We start from the raw sequence: 19,519 nt of genomic DNA on the forward strand, positions 1-19,519 counted from the left end.
TCCTTCCTACGTTAGTCTTGATGGTTTAGGACGCCATCTTGGTACACCCAGAGTGTGAAAAGCGAGTGTTGAAATAACGGTACAGGATGGATCTACATCAGGCTCAGCGAGCTGTAGTGAACCTGCTGGCACAGGTGTCTCCGGGCATTCTGCCCAGGGTTATCCAATGGATGAGACACAGCAGTAAGCAGACACAATGCTCATTCATTTCTGGGAGAGCCGTGTATTTATTTTGTATTTTCATGTCGTTATTCTTTTTTAATCATATAGCAGTGTTTAACTTAAAATAAAAAAGAACGACCAGACAGGCTATTTATGGCAGAATAGACATACAGGGAGGAATGTATCAAAACTAGAGCAATTACCCATGGCAACCAGTCAGATTCTCTTAAAATTACATTAAAGGAGAACTATGGGGTCAGTGTTTTTCCCCATAATTCTCCTTAGGGTAACGGGAGGACACAAACTAGCGTCCTCCCGTTACCCTAAGCTCAGTATACCGCGAGCTACAGCTCACGGTATACTGAGACGCCGCAGCCGGAGCGGATCCCGACGTAGATGACGGGATCCGCCCAGCTGTGTGAGTGACAGCTGGCTCTGCCTATCTAGAGGCAGAGCCAGCTGTACCCGCCCCCTCCCTGTCCGTTCCGCCAGTCAGCGCTGGCAGATCGGAGCGGGGAGAGGGGAATCCAGCCCCTCCCCTGTCACAGCAGAGAGCCGTGACAGAATCGAGAGGTGAGCGAACCTGGTATGTGTTCGCTCACCTCCCGATCTACTGAGCCGACCTGTGACAGTCTCATTGTCACAGGTCGGCTAGAACTATGAGGTGAGTGGAAATCACTCATCTCATAGTTCTCCTTTAACTCAGGAGTTTCATCTTAAAAATGCATTCAAGTACCTTAACTATTAACAAAAATGTATCTTATGTGTGTATCACTCACAGCTGCAAATCCTCAAATCATCTCTGAATTCATGCTGACACTGTCCTTCCTTCTGGAGGGTGGCTACTTTTGTTCCTTATTTGTGTTGTAAGCCACCCTCCAGAAGGAAGAACAGTGCCAGTATGAATTCAGAGATGATTTGAGGGTCTACAACTGTGAGTGCACACAAATAAGCTACATTTTTGTTCATAGTTAAGATACTTGAATGCATCTTTAGGAATTAACTCCTGAGTGTAGTGTCACTTAAAGTTTGTTCAGTTAAAGGAGAACTATGGGGTTAAGTCTTTTCCCCATAGTTCTCCTTAGGGTAACGGGAGGACACAAACTAGCGTCCTCCCGTCTCTCTAGGCTCAGTATACCGCGAGCTGTAGCTCGCGGTATACTGAGATTGCGCAGCTGAAGCGGATCCCGACAATTGTGCCGGATCCGCCCAGCTGCGTGACTGACAGCTGGCTCTTCCTATCTAAAGGCAGAGCCAGCTGTACCCTCCCCCGTCCGTTCCGCCAGTCAGCGCTGGCGGATCGGTGCCGACCTGTGACAGTCTCATTGTCACAGGTCGGCTAGAATTATGAGGTGAGTGAAAAGCACTCACCTCAAAGTTCTCCTTTAAGCTTTGAAAATAAAAGATAGACGCTGATTGGTTGCCATGCACAGCTGCTCCAGTTTTGATAAATTCAGCTCTATGTCTCTTCTGCAAAAGAGAATTCTTGCCTGTTTTTTCACTTTCTTATTGACAATGCACAGCTCAGTTTATAACTTCGGCAGCTGCCGAGATGAATGACCTCCTGTGCGCATGCATGGGAGTTACATCATCCTTTTACAGCTAATCAGCATGGCCAAGGATCCTGAACCCGGAAGAAGACCAGGTAAAGATGGTGATGCCATGTGTCTAGAAGCACATGTGCAACTATCACGTGAAAAGGGTGAAGGATATCATCTATGCCCAAATTCAGCAAGGCTGGTGCTGGGTCAGGTCGAATTTCAACCTCTATAATTGGGGATATGATGGAGAAGATTTGGGACCAAAAGGAGGTTAGTTTGTTACAGGTCCAAAAAACATGGAGCAAGGTTCCAACTTGGCCACATTGATGCCAGCATTGGTTAGAATTGTTGGGTGAGAACTTCGTACTCTGTAGTGTGTCAAATGCCAACTCAACATCCGCTTTTGTGCAAGTTCCCACAGACTAACATTATTTAGTCAAGTTCCCACAGACTAACATTATTTAGTCAAGTTCCCACAGACTAACATTATTTTCCTAATATTTTATTCATTTATTATAATTTTTTTATTAAATATTTGTAGTTTTTAACTTTACTGTCGGGGGCTCTGGGAAATATCAGTGGGCTAAACATCAGGTCTTTTTCTGCAGCCCTTGTTATAATGAAAAGGAAACCTCTATATTGAGGGTTCCTGTTCATTCATAACCTGTGGGGATAGTATGTTTACCATGTCCACAATCATGAATTAACAGGAAGTGATGTAGAGCATTTCCTGTTCATTCATAATTAGGGACACAGTAAACATACTATGTCCTCAATCAGATACAGTCAGCTGATCGCTGACTGCTTGTAACCGCTCTCTACCCTGACTTGCTTTTACAGGAGGCTGAGCCGGCAGTGCAGAGGAAAGCTTGGTCTCCTTTGACAGCTGACTCCTCCCCCACACTACTGGGTCTGCCTCTTGTGACAGCTTGCAGCTGTCTCTTGCCCCTTCACCATTCTCCATCCTGAGAGCTCGGCCTCCTGACAGTTTCTCTCCTCCCCACCCCACATGGCCTCCTGAGTTTCTCTCCTTCCCGCAAGACGCTGCTCTGTATCAGAGGGGACACAGAGCAGCGCCCAGCGAGGAGAGAAATCACGGATGCAAGATGGTACTTTCAGCATTTTGCCCAAAGTACAATTTTCCGCCGATATGTTTCGGCTGCCAATATTTCGGTGCATCCCTAATATTTACATAGGGACATAGAATGGTGAGGGGTATGAGAATATCTGTGCTGTTTTTGTTGCTGTATGTAGCCTCACTGGGGAGATTCAACTCTCGATTTTATTTTTCAAATTCTTTATTCCAGCTTCACCAGAAGATACAAAACACAGTTGGTTGTTTGTTATACACAGGGAAGAGGAACATGGCCTACAACCTCACAGTAACGATAATTTGAGTAGTGCACTACATTACCATTATTAACCATACAGTCTCCATTCCATGAGATGGCTCTTTCTTGTGTCGGACATCACTTGATCTATTAGTCCTTGTGACCGTTGTCACTTGCATTAAAAACATATATAAATACTTGGAAAGAGGGAAAATCTTCCAGTGGTGAATCTTGTTCTTGTAACACCTGTCTCTGGAACCTTCACAACCCACCTGCATTGCAGCGGATGGTAGCACAATACCATGTGTTATTGTTCTCTCTGTGAAAATAAATACTGCAGGTAGGTTTTTTGGTTCTTCAGCAGACCATTCAAATAAATGTGGATCAACAAAAAATGGTGTGAAATCATAAAAAGTTTTTATTGTTCACAATTCAATGAACTCGATAAATGAGGCAACACATTTTTGGGGGCAGTCTCATCCCCCTTCCTCAGGACTTAAAAAAGTAAGATGAAAACTTGAGGACTCAAAGTAATCATTTGCAAAAAAATCCTTGCTTCATATGAAGAAAACTCTCCTGGTGAGTGCACTTCAGTTAAACAACGGTAAGCTTGCTGTTGTGTCTACAGGACAGGAAGTGAGGTGAAGTCTCCCCAATGGAGCACAGGTGGCAAAAAGAAAAACAATTTGACAGAAGTTTTAAATATTCCGTACTCCAAACAAGCCATGCCCACCAGAATCCTGGTCCTGCATTGTACTGTATGTGATGACCTAGAAAAGCCAGCCCTATTAAATTCATAGGGAGGTGGATACATTGTTATTTTTTTAGCCTCTGCAGAGAGTTTCACATTAAAGTGCACATGTACCCATACTTTGGACATTACACTTTTAACAAGCAGTAAAAGAGCTTTAAAGGAGAACTATGAGGCGAGTGAAAATCACTCAGCCTCATAGTTCTAGCCGACCTGTGACAATGAAACTGTCACAGGTCGGCTCAATAGATCAAGAAGTGAGCGAACACATACCGTCACTCGCTCACTTCTCGATCCTGTCCCTGCAGAGAGACGTGACTGTCACTCACTGCTCCCTGCAGGGATTCCCCCCTCCCCTGTCCGATCCTCCAGTGCTGACTGGCGGAACGGACGGGGTAGGGGGCGAGTACAGCTGGCTCTGCCTCTAGATAGGCAGAGCCAGCTGTCACGCAGCTGGGTGGATCCCGACAGTAATGTCGGAATCCGTCCCTGCTGCTGCGTCTCAGTATACCGCGAGCTGTAGCTCGCGGTATACTGAGCTTAGGGTGACGGGAGGACGCTAGTTTGTGTCCTCCCCTTACCCTTAGGAGAACTATGGGGAAAAGCCTTGACCCCACAGTTCTCCTTTAAAACAAGCCCTCACTTACCTCTCTAGCTGCTTGTAATGTAAAGTAATTTATTCTGAGAATTCCTCAACGTTCTGGTTATACGGTAGAATAAATGTATAAGTCGCAAGGGGAGGAAGGAGAACGGTGTTATATAGCAAGTGCCACACCCCTGATTTTGATTGAAAAGAGAAAGTTTGGAAAGGTGGGGTTTTTTAGGCACTCTAAGCGATGATTCACAAAAATGTTTTTATATCAAATGTATACATTTTATTAAATACGTGATTAAAAAGGTAAATCACAGTATAAAAGAAACAAAAAAAAACGAGCAGAAACACCTCCAATATCCACCAATACCCTGAGTATTAAATGGTTAAGACCAAGTTAACATGATTAGTTTAGCTAGTTGATACATAAGTATAATTCATTTGTAGGTCTCATCTCCTACAATATGGTTGACACAATTCAATTGGCTAGACGGCTAATCTGTAGCAATTCATTGGGGTTAAATATTGAGGAAACAGAGAGGATTCAGCTCTATAAATATTTGAAACCATCCGTTGAATAAAGATGGATTCAGTGTATCGCCATCTGTGGCTGAGTATAATTAGTTCAACATGATTATATTACGCTCATCATAGTATTGGATTGCCGTCCTAATTACGTCGATCGATATGTATCAACCATTAACATTTGATTCGTACATTAGATGGAATTAGCATTGTACATGATATTAGAGGTAATGTTTTTTGTATGGTTTCTTAGCTTTGACTTGGAGGGAGTTGGAGCTGGTGGAATATAATAACAACGCGTTTAGCGTATCACAACGCTTCTTCAGGTCTAGAGATGGTCAGTCCCAGGTGAGGCCACCCGATGCCCCCATAGGGCAAAATTCAGCTGCTCAAGAGTTTAAAATTTCGCCCAGACAGTGGAATGAATCAGGGTAACAGCGTCTGTATATTAGATAAATTAGAAGACGGCTGTGGACGACAGCCTGTTTTCAAATCCACTGTGTCCCTAGTACTCCATTCCAAGAGAGGCCATCGGTGTACGTCCAGACATGCCTCACGGGACATCTGAAGGACCCAATGAATTGCTACAGATTAGCCGTCTAGCCAATTGAATTGTGTCAACCATATTGTAGGAGATGAGACCTACAAATGAATTATACTTATGTATCAACTAGCTAAACTAATCATGTTAACTTGGTTTTAACCATTTAATACTCAGGGTATTGGTGGATATTGGAGGTGTTTCTGCTCGTTTTTTTTTTTCTTTTATACTGTGATCTACCTTTTTAATCATGTATTTAATAAAATGTATACATTTTATATAAAAACATTTTTGTGAATCATCGCTTAGAGTGCCTAAAAAACCCGACCTTTCCAAACTTTCTCTTTTCTATAGAATAAATGTATGCAGCTGTTATAGTAGCAGTGCTGGTTAATATAGATTCAACAAAGACGTTGCTTTTAGCAAAATAAAAAGCTTGTATACTTGTAAAGAACCTTTTTTTTTTAGAGATGAATTAAATGAATAATTGACTTGTGTTATAGGTGATATAGAAGATTTACTCAGAAGTAATGCTGATGTCCTCCTAAACTGTATTGCCGATGATTTGCGAAGCAGTCTGCCACTGGAAGCCATGGTTGGATCAGAGAACCAAGTGATAGACATTGTGAGATTTCTAGATATTCAGATATTTATTCGATAAGACAGAATTTAGTATATCGTTGCATCCAATCAGAAATCCTCTGCTTTTTTTCAGTGTGACTGTGTCTGATTGGCTACTGTGTGTAAATACAGATCATGTAGAAGGACAACCTTTTTGGTATGCATGCATTCATTTTATGTATAATAGCTAAAACTTGATTCCAAATGATCCTCTATTCATTTGTTATTTGTAATGCAGGTAATTATAGTGATCCTATCTCATCCATTCTTTCTCTGACCTGACATGAACTACTTATCTGCTGTATTTATTTACAGATTCAGAGTCTGCAGAGGCCCACCCTTCATGTAGATGCTTTCCTTTATGATGATGATACTGTTGATGCATTATGCGAGGAGGGGAAGATGAGTCGTAATTACTGTATGTCATGTGGATCTAGAAAAACAGCACCTATAGGTGAGCCATATATTGAACACATTGTATCGTTAGGGGTACCGAGTACCGATATTTTTAATTTTTTTTGTACTTGCCGATACTGAATACCGATACCGGAAGTCCCATTAAAGAAAGCCAGGCAGCGTGTAATGACTTGTCACCCGGCTTTCCGATTAGCAGGGAAGCCGTCTCCATGTTCCCTCATCACCAGGTGACGAGGGAACATGGAGGCAGCTTTCTGGCCAATCAGGAAGCCGGGCGCCGTGTAATGATGCGTTACCCGGCTTCCTGATTGGTCGAGAAGCCGGCCAATCAGGAAGACGGGCAACGCATCATTACATGGCGCCCGTCTTCCTGATTGTCCAGGAAGCCGCCTCCATGCTCCCCAGATCTCTCCTGCACGCTGGGAGAAGGGCACAGCAAGCAGTGGGTGGGTGCAATAGCAAGCCTGCAATTGGCTATCGCAATTTGAAATGGCCAATAGTAGGCCGGCTATTGCACCAGCCCACTACCTGCTGTATTTACATTTAACTGCTGTCTGTGGAATCTTGCCACTGGCAGCTGTCATTCATCATACAATTTTCGATTCCAGACTCACAAATTCTGCTGCAGGAGGTGTGTTGCAGTGCCATTCATTTCTGTTTCAACTATTTTATTAGGTTTTTGTCAACAAAAAGACAGTAGACAATAAATAACAAACAACCAAAAAGAAAAGACAGGTTTGAAGTGCCATTCATTTAAATGGCACTCCGAACGCGCCTCCCAGCCACAGTGTATTCTCCCACACTGGAACACACAGTAGCGTAATGCTGTGCATTCCAGTGTAGTGTGATTGCAAAAAAATGTGCATGCAGTTTTATGCTGAAGTAAACTTTGTTTGTAACACTGCATTTGTGTATTTTATTTTAAATTAAGGATGGTATTTAGATCCGATTAATAGAAAAAATTATTGGCCATCTAATTGATTATGATAATAATCATTAGTTGCAGCCCTATATAGACTACAATCTCACGTTTAGTTTACTCATTTGCATTGACATTATAGTCAATCATGGGAGAGAGCTTGGAGTGGTGTCTACTATCCAATACACACGCAGGGACCATGGGGAACAAAAGTAGCCACCCTTCAGAAGGAAGGACAGTGTCAGCATGAATTCAGAGATGATTTGAGGATCAACAGCCGAGTGATGTACAAATAAGCTACAATTTTGTTAATAGTTAAGGTACTTAAATGCATTTTTAAGGTTTAAAGGAGAACTATGAGGTGAGTGCTTTTCACTCATCCTCATAGTTCTAGCCGACCTGTGACAATGAAACTGTCACACGTCAGCTCAGTAGATCGGGAAGTGAGTGAACACATACCGGCGTTCGCTCACTTCTCGATCCTGTCACGGCTCTCTGCCGTGACAGGGGAGGGACTGGATTCCCCCCTCCCCTGTCCGATCCGCCAGCGCTGACTGGCGGAACGGAGGGGGTAGGTGGCGGGTACAGCTGGCTCTGTCTATGGATAGGCAGAGCCAGCTGTCACTCACGCAGCTGGGCGGATCCAGACATAATTGTCGGGATCCGCTTCAGCTGCGGCGTCTCAGTATACGGGAGCTGTAGCTCGCGGTATACTGCTGCGTTTCAGTATACCGCGAGCTGTAGCTGTATACCGCGAGCTGTACCTGTAGCTCGCGGTATAATGAGGTTAAGGTGACGGGAGGACGCTAGTTTGTGTCCTCCCGTTTCCCTTAGGAGAACTATGGGGAAAAGCCCTAACCCCATAGTTCTCCTTTAACTCCTGAGTTTAGTTTAATTGTAAATGAAGACAGTATGTAGTGACATTCAGTGATGTGTCTTGAGGAAGACTGCTCTTTCCTGGCTCTTATGGCGCTCACACATACATACAGGGTAGAAATTTGTGATTGATCTAGTAACAAAGCAATTGCAAACAAGCTATTTATAATTGATTAAAAATATCGAACCCTGCAACACATGGTATTGTTCTGCACTTTACAATCAAACTAAAATATGATGTATTATAGATTTATTTGTTAAAATCGATAATTTACAAACGGTGTTATGCTCGATTCTCAGATACATATCCAGATATTTGTTTAATCAATCAAAAGCGATTGTCTAAATTCCCCCATGGTTGATCGACTTGGGAGAGTCGAAACTGAACAAGATTTCACTAAATCGATTAAATAGAGGTTCTTAGGTTTGCAACTTTTATTCAGTTCAGTTTGTGGCTACCACCGGAGCGTGTAGCCTGAGGCATGGTCTATATTTTATGTTTAACATAACAATCATGCCACATGTTTGATTAAAGATAACTACAGCCAAAGTTTTGGGAGTGAAATGGGTTTCAATTACTGTGTATATTGTGAATATTTGTCTGTTAATAAAAAATTATTGCTGTCTATGTTCCCATTGAGATTTCTCTTTTGTGATGTCTTAAATCCAAACCTTATAAACCTAAATAGATAGATTTCATTGACCAAAAAACATATTAGTTTCCATTATGGTTATCTGTTTTACTGATTTCTGTAATTCACTGGGAAATACAGCCTGACTTATGGGGTTATATGCCCCAACTATAGGAGGTTTCTACTACATTATGGGCTGTTCCCCGGCATGTCAAGAGACAATTAAGTTGGACCTCAACTATTATGTTTTGCTTGAAGCAGAATACAGCATTAGTTCTGTAACTGTAGGCTAGTAGCCGGACCTCCTGGTCCTAAATTTGAAGATCTTGGTATTACTGAGAGCATATCACATATCATACTAGTCTATATTTATAGTGTTTGGAGGAATAGGAGCTTACTTGGTGACAATCTCTTGTGAGACTCTTGACTGACTTTTCTAGGAAGACCATGATAAATGCTGAGCATGTGTCACTAAACTTCAGAATTTTAGTATTTCACTGGCCAATGTCATCTTTTTTTTAAATATATTTACAGACTTTATTTCTCATTCTTTTTCTGTTGTGGACCTCAAGTTTCTGTTCCAGCAAATGTTGCCAGATCTGAGTGGGAAAACATTAGTAGATGTGGGTTCCCGGCTTGGAGCTGTTCTCTATGCGGTAAAACATAGCTATCAATATTTTTTACCATGGCATTGTGCCATCATGAATCAAGGCTAAAGAATGTTGGGGACAACCAGCGTTATATATGAGAAAACGGTTTAGAACTTGCCCATTAGGGAGTATCCACAGATTTTAAATCGGCACTCAAAACAGCTCAATCGGGTGACTGCCATTTCATGTTTATGGGGGGAGCTTATATGCACATCTTTGGTGCAGTTTATTTTTGTGCACCACTGATCAACCAAGTAAAAACGTTGCAAGCCTGTGCTCACCCCAATTGCAATCTCCAAGAAGCTTTACATGCAGAGAGATGTACATCTAAGGAATGCCAATTGTTCGGACTGATCTGAAGTTGTGTGAAAAAGTACTTGAAAACAGGCTAAAAACAATGTTTTAAAGGGAATGCATGGTCATTTTGCACATGCTTTTATTATGGTCAGCAGTAAAAAAAATTGTAAAAATATTTTCTCTTTTTCGTGAGATTAAAGGAGAATTATGAGGCGAGTGATTTTCACTCAGCCTCATTATCTGAGCCGACCTGTGACAATGAGACTGTCACAGGTTGGCTCAGTAGATCGGGAGGTGAGCAAACACATACGCCCGCTCACTTCTCTATCTATCCGTGCAGAGAGCCGTGACTGTCACTCACGGCTCCCTGCAGGGATTCCCCCCTCCCCTGTCCGATCCTCCAGCGCTGACAGGCGGAACGGACGGGGGAGAGGGCGGGTACAGCTGCCTCTAGATAGGCAGAGCCACCTGTCACTCACGCAGCTGGGTGGATCCAGAAAGCATTGTCGGGATCCGTTCAGGCTGCGGCGTCTCAGTGTACTGAGCTTTGGGTGACGGGGAAAAACGCTAGTTTGTGTCCTCCCGTTACCCTTAGGAGAACTATGGGGAAAAGCACTGACCCCATAGTTCTCCTTTAATATGAAATATTTTATGTAAATATATTGTAGTATATTATCCTGCCAGCAGGCGCAGCACTAGTTTCCCTTTTATACCATCAGCATGATTACTTTTCAGCAGTACTGAAAAAGCCTCTTGTTTACAAAACTAGAATAGAATCAGAATGTTGACTGATCCCTTATCAGGGGGCTATGAGGTTTCCATTAAACAAATGGAACAGCAGTTTCAGGATGAGCAAAGGCTGTCTGTATTGCCCTGTTTTTATAGTGAGGAAGACATATGTTGTATACAAGAACATACATCCCCATCACAGCATTCCAGTTATAGTGAGAGAACATGTACACTACTTGCCCAACAACAGCATGATATTATTGATTTATAGTCCTGAGATGCTCTGTTTCAAATGGCTGATCGTGAGCTTGTTTCTTTTGTATCAGGCTAATACTAGTAGTAGATTGATGATAGGGAGGCCATTTTTATTCTTTCAAACCACAATGACTCACATCTGTGGAACTGCACATAGCTGGAAATTAGGGATGCATCGATACCAATACTTGTACCGGTATGGGTGCCGATACTGAATATTGGCACGAGTACTTGTACTCGCCCAAATGCCCCAATACTTACCCCGATACTGGAACTTCCGGTCAGAGGGAGATTCCCTCTGACCAGCAGAGCTGTGAGGGAGTATGGAGCCTGCTTCCTGGACAATCAGGAAGCTAGGAAGCCAGTTTCACTTGTTGCTAGGCAGCCTGGCTTCCTGACCAGTCAGGAAGCCGGGAGGCACATCATAACCCGCCTCCCTGCTTCCTGATTGGCTAGCAAGCTGGCTTCACTTGTTGCTAGGCAGCTTGGCTTCCTGACAAATTAGGAAGCCGGGTGGCGGGTCAGAAAGCCAGGCTGCCTCGGAACGTGAAGCTGGTGTTCTTTTGATAGTACCGATATTTTTTTGGGGTACTTGCCGATACCGAATAGCAATACCTGCATCCCGGGGTACCGTTGGCCCAGGATATTGGTATGGGTATTCAGTATCGGCAAGTACCGGAAAAAAATATCGGTACTTGTACTTAATGCCGAAAAAACTGTATCGGTGCATCCCTACTGGACATGAATTCCTCATACTTCAGCTGTTGCTAAATTTGAATTGGGCAGTTTAGGAACCTCTAAGTAAGGAAACTGTTTGTATGGATGTGAATGTTCAGTATTAGAGATGTATAAAACCTGTATCCTTTTGTCTTTTTTGGCTTCAATATAGGGCTATGTTTATAGTTCAGCCAGGAAATTAGAAGGTGTGGAAATCAATATGGAGTTCTGCCATTTACAAGAAAAGATCATAAAGAAGTATGACTTTGCAGACAGAATTCAGGTACAGCATATTATGATTTGTGTGGGAGTTGGAGATTTATAGAGCATAAGAATAAAATGCAGAAACTTGGTAAGTGGCTAGAATTGAGTACTTTATTGAGTCCTATCCAAGATATCCATTGCTGTGGAAGGGCAGTAGGTCCACAGATTGCATCATTACTTACATGGCCACAAGGGAGATGGAGAGGCAGTTTAATGACCTAGGAGTGGAAGTTTTCCTTTCTGAGATCATGATTCTTTACCTTGCTATATCTGTGGAAGGAGAGTGGATGCAAAGATGATATTGGTTTGGTTCCGCTTCCTGCTATTGCTGTAATGGGGAACTGGAACCAAGTATGGAATCATTACTTTCATGGTCACAAGCAAGATAAGGAAGCAGTTTCAGAATCTAGGAGGGGAAGGCATCTTTTCCATCTGAGATTACAAGTCCTCTCTTTGCTGTGGCTGTGAAAGATTTGTATATAGATGCAAACTGACTTAGTTCATGATTCCTCTCCTTAATATTACTGTGAAAAGGGAGTGCCGCCAGGAATGATACCACTGCTCGTGTGATGGCGATCAGTGGCGTAACCAGAGTTATGATTTCACTAGTTTGTGATAAAAGTGATCAATGTGTGCAACCCCTAAATATTATCCAATCTTCTTGAAATTTGGCATATATATCTTTTACATCACTGAGACTCGGGGCGTAAGCAAAGTCATATGAAAATCACATCTTTGGAAAAATGAAACACCTTAATGTGGGTGGATAGTGTATTGGTTACAGGCTCATCACAAATAATAATTTATTAGTTCTTGTGGGACGTAGAAGTCTATGCAATGTAACTGGATTTCTTGTATTCTGTATTTTATTACAGGTATACCATTCAGATATTTGCTGTCAGCCATCCTTGCTACACCATGCAGATGTGGTAGTTCTACATAACGTTTTTGAATACTTCCTGGACAAGGAGGAACAAATAAAGTAACGTAAATCTCTAATTCCTGTGAAGTACTGACAAAGGATAAGATTCAAGAATACTTAAAGTGGACCTAGCATCAGATATATGTTTTCATGTTGAATGCATGCTAAATAATGTGTAAGTGTAACACCTCCAGGTATTACTTCTCAGAGAGATCACAGTACTCCCCCTGACGATGCTTTCATTTATTTTTCTCATTAGAATGATAGTGCTATCTTTGTTCAGTTATCGGTCAGGCAATATTTTTAATGGACTGAGATGCCAGCTCACAATTGACAATTACATACTATACATCCTGGTGTCTATGCAGTTCCTGGTTGTGTTCACAAATGTCTAACACTCATCACTCCCCTGCTGCAACCTCTCACCTTGTGACTTGCTACAACAGGGGTTTCAAACTCAATTTTTTTGACGGTCGCATCAGCATTATGTTTGCCCTCAAGGGGCCATTTGTATCTGTAAAACTATATAAATGTATCTACTCTTTATCATATAAAATAATTTCCACTGCATTCGATTATTACTGGTTTTAGTAATAACTTAATAACTAGAAACTTTATTGTGGATGATACCAGCAGTGTGCGACCCTCCTTTTCAACTGGCATAACATTTTATTATTCTCATAATAATTATAAGCAGATGACCAGGGCGCCCTACCCCCTCTTACATCAGATGTCAAGAGCCCCCCACCATCCCTTACATCACAGTGCACCCCTCTTACCTTGTGCTGCTGCCGGGAAGAAGCTGGGGACAGAGCTGGAAGCAGAAAGTGCCGGGTCTGGAGTTGGACTAAAAGAGGGCTGGAGTCAGGGGGTGATGCGGCTGTACAGAGAGGCACAGAATCTGTAGGAGGAGTTCTGTCCTCTTCCCTGCTGCCGACTCCTGAGACAAGGTGGAGGCGGAGACAATGGGGGTGCACCAGCTGCATGAGAGGTGCGAGGGCCACATGAAATGGCCTGGCTGGCCGGATTCGGCCTGTGGGCCTTGTGTTTGACACGTGTGCTACAGTGTTGCAGTCTGATCAAGGGGAGAGGAGACTGAGGAAATGCTTCCTCCTACCTGCCGCAGACTGATAACGTCATCTCAGCCTAGGAAAAGTCACCTGACTAGAGCTCAAGTGCTGCTTTTAATGATGTAAGGTACATCTTTAAAAAAAAATGAAACTCACAAATGTCACGCAGACTTGCAAAGTTACTGAAATGTCCATTTTCATATCTAAACAAGAGGGTTACAGGTTTATAGAAATAGTGCATTTGTAGTGGCCTTGTTTACTGATTTAACACAACTGGAGCAGTTATTTATGAAAACCCATGGTACCAGAGGTGCCATTGCCCAGCCAATGCAATACTTTCTTTCTCGGTCATACTCAATATATTTTTCTGTTTATGTATCTGTAAATGTGTATTTTTGTTTATATTCCATTATGTTTTAGAGCTTGGATATTTATAATGGAGAACTTGAGGAAGACAGGAAGCCTCATCGTTACTGTACCAAGCTTAGAGGAATCATTAGACAAACTTCAGGTCGGTATTTTGTTCCTCTTGTAATTGATCAATCATAACAGAAAAGTAAATGTAGTTGAGAAAACAATGAATGTCTATACGTGTTTTCACTGATCACTCCAATGTTTGTAAACAACTGGGGACATACTATGTGTCCCCAGTTATGAATGAACAGGAAGTGCTTACATCACTTCTTGGTCATTCATGAGTTTCTGAAAGGATAGAAGCAGCTCACTACAGAGGCTTCTGTCCATTTATGACTGATTGATAGTAAATATTTACTATTTCCAGTTTGTGAATGAATGGGTAGCCTCTGTACTGAGTGCTTTCTATTCATTCAGAACGGAGACTGCAAAAAAAGATATTGAGGACTCTGGGGGAATTTATCAAAACTGGCGCAGGCAAAATCTGGAGCAGCTATGCACGGCAACCAATCAGCTTCTCTATTTCGTTTTCAAATCTTAACTGAACAAACTGAAGAGAGAAACTGATCGGTTGCCATTGGCAAATGCTCCAGATTTTTTCTGCTCCAGTTTTGATAAATTCCCCTCTTTGTGTCCTAAAATTATTTTCCTATTTCAAAAAGGAAATGTTTATTTAGACCCCTGATATTTTCCTGAAGCCCCCCCCCCAGTGAAAAAAACACACAAACACACTACTAGACATATGCAAAGACTAAAAATTTGTTTCAGGCGAAATGAATGGAAACTAAAAATGTTTTCTTTAGTTTCATCAAATAAAACACATTTTTACGCTATTTTGGATTTGGCCTCCAATGCATTCTGCACATGCGCTCTGCCATCCTGGAGGCGGGGCGCATGACGTCACATACCACACCCGGTTGTTGGGGGGCACAATTTTCTGCTCTTGCCTCACGTGATAAAGGAGTTAGCTACGGCTCTGCCTGGAGCTGTGAACACAAGTTGGGAGCTTTCACATTCTGACCAAAACTGCCGAAGAGAACCATCAATATAGATCTTGTCTACACTCTCTGCTCATCTGGTGGCTACAACATTTATTAGGTCCTTAGGGTTAGGGTTCGGCCCATCACTACCGAGAAGTGAGATTGGGAGCCTAGCGGCTATGACCAGGAGCAATAGTATTGGTCAGAGTTCTGGTGATGGAGTTATCAAGGATCTGCTTCTACTACCCGTTCAGGAGCCAGACTCTGTCCATTGGTCATCTGTAAAGCGTTGTCTCGAACAATGTCTTCTCATATGACGGGTCAGTTGTCTCTTTTCTGTAACTTTCACTTTTAGGTTATTTTCCTCTCTTGTTTCAGTTCAGCTCCTCACTAACCTTCTCTGCCTCCAAGTGACACATTCATTTCATTTGGGAAGCTTGTATTGATAATTGTGTCACCTTCATGTCCTTCCCTGCTCGGTGTCAGTCTGGAAGAAGACACCGAGGACTCAGATCATATTATTAACCCTTTAAGGAGCTGACCTCCGCTCTTCTAGATTGATATGATCGTCTGTTACAAAGTATTTTATCACATATCTGTCCATCAAACATTGCCATAGCAAAGCAAGTCTGCCATTAGCCTGCTGTACTCATAGTAGTGCAGTGTGGAGATTAGGCCCTGCCAGGGCCGGTGCTAGAATTTTTGCCTAGACAGGCAAAGTTGTATTCTTACGCCCCCTCCCTCCCAACCGCCTCCCCGACCCCCTGTAGCGCTGGGCCTGCTCCCTATCAGCATGTTTTTTTTTCTTCACTTACCTTCGGCGCGGGAGAGCAGCGGCGCGTCAGTGCTGGTCCAGTGGGAGGAGCCCCAGGTGGGGGTCCTAATTTAGCTGGCCGGCGACTGCCAGAGGTGCCGCGCGTGCCGGGATCCTCTGGCAGTCGCTGGCCAGCTAAATTAGGACCCCACCTGGAGCTCCTCCCACTGGACCACCATTCAAGGAGGCCCTGGATGCTACAGGATATGAATATCCACAACATGGCAGCACACATAGGGAGCATGGATGGCAAACCGCCCCATTCAAGGCAAGGCAGAGGAGAACTCTGAGCCAAACCAAATGTGAGTAAGGGAAAGCTCTGCTAGAGCCGATATGCACCCGGGGATGGTTGCTTTTCCTCAAGGCGGATAAGAAACCTCAGGGATAGATGGGGAGGGAGGGTCCCATAATAGAATAACCTGCAGGTTAATCCTCGGACAAGCCCAGACATGCAACCCCCCAGGTCCACTGTCCCTGATTCATGGGGGAGCACACACTGGGAGGCCCCTGCAACTAGCACGCAGGCCTATAGAGAACATAACAAACGGTTACGCTGCTCCTGTAAGGCCGGAGGAAACACAAAAAACTGAGGTGGTGGGGCTGTACCGCCCCTTTTATTTTAATTGTGGATGATGTGTTTCCTGTTTGGGTGGGTGGATTCTCTCTCAGATGCTGCCCTGGAAGATGACTTGGGAAATAACATAATTTTGACCATCTGGCAGCCCATGGCAAAACGTTGTGACGCATTGTCATGCGTTGTGATATGCTGCGATTAAATGTATGCCTGCATCATTTTATCACAACACAAACACCAACATAGTGCACAAACGGCACTGCAGATCAGTCGTTACCACAACCCAGATTTTTTAACATAAGTTGCTTATTTATAGTTTTGCTTTCCTTCGTTTTTTTACCGTTTCTCAAAAAGGCGCATTTATAAATTTATAAATATTTTTTATTTATTAACTCCATACAGTTTTATCTTTTAGGTTTAGTCGGAAAAGTCTTTTTTGTGCACTGATACTGATTTTAGTGTGCTTTTATCAATTGAATTGTGTATTTTTATCGGTTTAATATTGAGTTGATAAATATTTGTTCAATTATCGCAGGACCTACAAAATTAGTAGCACCATCTTTTTATTCTACTGGGGCTTTGCTTTCAGAAAATATATGGTTTTGTGGGGTCTTTTACAAACTCTAGCAATGCAGCAAAAGAAAATCAAAACAATGGGAAAAATTGCACAAATTGTGTGGCCAGCTGAGGTTAAAAGCGTTCCGGAGGGCTTGGCAGCGAAAGGGTTGAAGCTGAACCCCAGGGATGGGGATTTTTGTACCAAGCCATGCCGAAAATGGCCTCCTCTGTTGCATTTTCAGCAAGGTGTGTTGATATGGTTTGTGACGCTATTGGTCAAAGCATGCTTGGTGCAAAAATCTCCATTCCTGGGGTTCAGCTTGAACACAAAGGGCTGCTCGTTCCCGTGTGTCTGACATGCAGCAAACATCTTGAATTTATCAAAACTAAAGGGGACAGAATCTGGAGCAGTTGCCCATGGCAACCAATCAGCTTCTCTATTCAGTTTGTTTAGCTTTGAAAATGAAAGACAGAAGCTAATTGGTTGCCACGGGCTATCGCTCCAGATTTTGATAAATTCCCCTCTTATTTTTTTTTCAATGGATACAAGCCGTTCTCTGATTGGACAAGGTGGTTCATCTTTTTGTTATGAATATACATTTCCATGCTAAGATTATAAGATTTATGCTTCTTTTCCCAGATGAATATACAACTGGATAAATGGGTGGAAAAAGTCAAGCTTAATCCAGACATCTACCTTGGATCAGAGACTGATGAAGAGACTATTTCTCAGTTCCATTTGTATAGAGTTCTATAGAAGAATCCACAATGAGTTTCTTACTTTCAGTTTGCACTTAGCCTAGTGATGAAGAATCTTTTACTGATTTTTGGAAGTAGCCTGGTCACTATTATCAGACTATTATCAGATACAGTAGTAACCAACTAAAACTATTTTTATTTATTGGTTTGATACCTTAGCTATATATTTTATGATTTTATGTATTTGACTTGCTGACACTACTTTTAAAAAAACATAATAAAAAAAATGAAAGAGTACATTTTTATTTCTGAAGCATTGAAAACAGGGCCAGCGGCTGAAAGGTATTTATTGGGTTTTAAGGGGCAGATTTTTCATTCTTTTTCCAACAAGGTCTTTTTATGGATGCATTTGACAACTGTGTTTACTTATGTTTAAAACACATGATACCATTAATCTAAATGGGTCATTGTCATCTTCTAGGACCCATTCACATTGGTGTGTTACGGCAATGCACATTAAACAGGCGTGCTATTGCAATGCACGGTAACACGTACTCGCGGTTAAATGCCATTCATTTTGAAATGGCACTCCAATGGACTGTTACAGTGGAGCCAACCCACCCACAGTGTAGCACACCAGAATGCACATGCTACACATTGAGATGCATTAAACAAATTACGTATTCGATTTTCATACATGTATGGCCAGCTTAAGTATACATAAGCATGTTGTTTGTCATATCTTGCAAACTGCCATCTGAAGAGCATCAGATCCAGCAAACCATTGCAAAGGGTTTAAAGCATCAAGGGGCTTTCTTGAAAATATCTTCTTTAAACAAAGGGTTAGGCAAGGGTTGCAATGGTAGTAGCATTTAAAGGAGAACTATGGGGTAAGTCTTTTTCCCCATAGTTCTCCTAAGGGTCACGGGAGGACATAAACTAGCGTCCTCCCGTGACCCAAAGCTCAGTATATTGCAAGCTATAGCTCGCGGTATACTGAGACCACAGCAGCCGGGACGGATCCGGACATTACTGTTGAGATCCACCCAGCTGCGTGATTGACAGCTGGCTCTGCCTATCTAGAGACAGAGCCAGCTGCACCTGCCCCCTCCCCCATCCATTCCGCCAGTCAGCGCTGGAGGATCGGAGCGGGAAGGGGGGGGGAATCCCTGCAGGGAGCCGTGAGTGACAGTCACTGGTCTCTGCATGGGCCATGATCGAGAAGTGAGCGAGCGACAGGTATGTGTTCGCTCACATCCTGATCTATTAAGTCGACATGTGGCAGTTTCATTGTCACACGTCGGCTCGAACTATGAGGTTGAGTGAAAATTACTCACCTCATAGTTCTCCTTTAAGGTGTTACGTTCTGGCAGAGGTGTGCAGACACTTGGTGAAGAGGTGCAGACACCTTGTGACTCTGTATAAATATGTGGGTTTCAGAACCACTGTAATGCGTTGGCAATTTGGTAAGAATCTCAGCTGCGGAGACTACCAATACAGGGGGTCTCTTCCTAGGGTACGGCTTCAGGGTCGAGCTCCAGGCGTCACTCTCAGTGTCTGGAGTGGAGAGTTTGGAGCCCTACCATCATATGCCGCAAATAAAAGAAAAGAGGGGTAGCACACTATTGACCCGAGGTATTACTGCATACTACAGATTACTACAGAGAG

The 19,519-nt window shown here is 42.9% G+C and overlaps 1 protein-coding gene across 1 annotated transcript; it reads left to right on the forward strand.

Annotated features, from left to right (window-relative positions):
• The first annotated feature begins 76 nt into the window (after positions 1-76).
• Positions 77-17,943, forward strand: LOC108795757. The gene is made up of 8 exons (XM_018567049.1): positions 77-183; positions 5,947-6,068; positions 6,380-6,518; positions 9,443-9,564; positions 11,729-11,839; positions 12,696-12,802; positions 14,233-14,323; positions 17,793-17,943. Exons 1-8 carry the CDS (start codon positions 87-89, stop codon positions 17,907-17,909), a joined length of 906 nt encoding a protein of 301 aa, XP_018422551.1. The 5' UTR covers positions 77-86; the 3' UTR covers positions 17,910-17,943.
• Positions 17,944-19,519: the final 1,576 nt, after the last annotated feature.

The sequence above is a fragment of the Nanorana parkeri genome, unplaced genomic scaffold (genome assembly GCF_000935625.1).
Source record: "Nanorana parkeri isolate BGI_ZX_2015 unplaced genomic scaffold, ASM93562v1 scaffold1002, whole genome shotgun sequence".
Lineage (NCBI taxonomy): Eukaryota > Metazoa > Chordata > Amphibia > Anura > Dicroglossidae > Nanorana > Nanorana parkeri.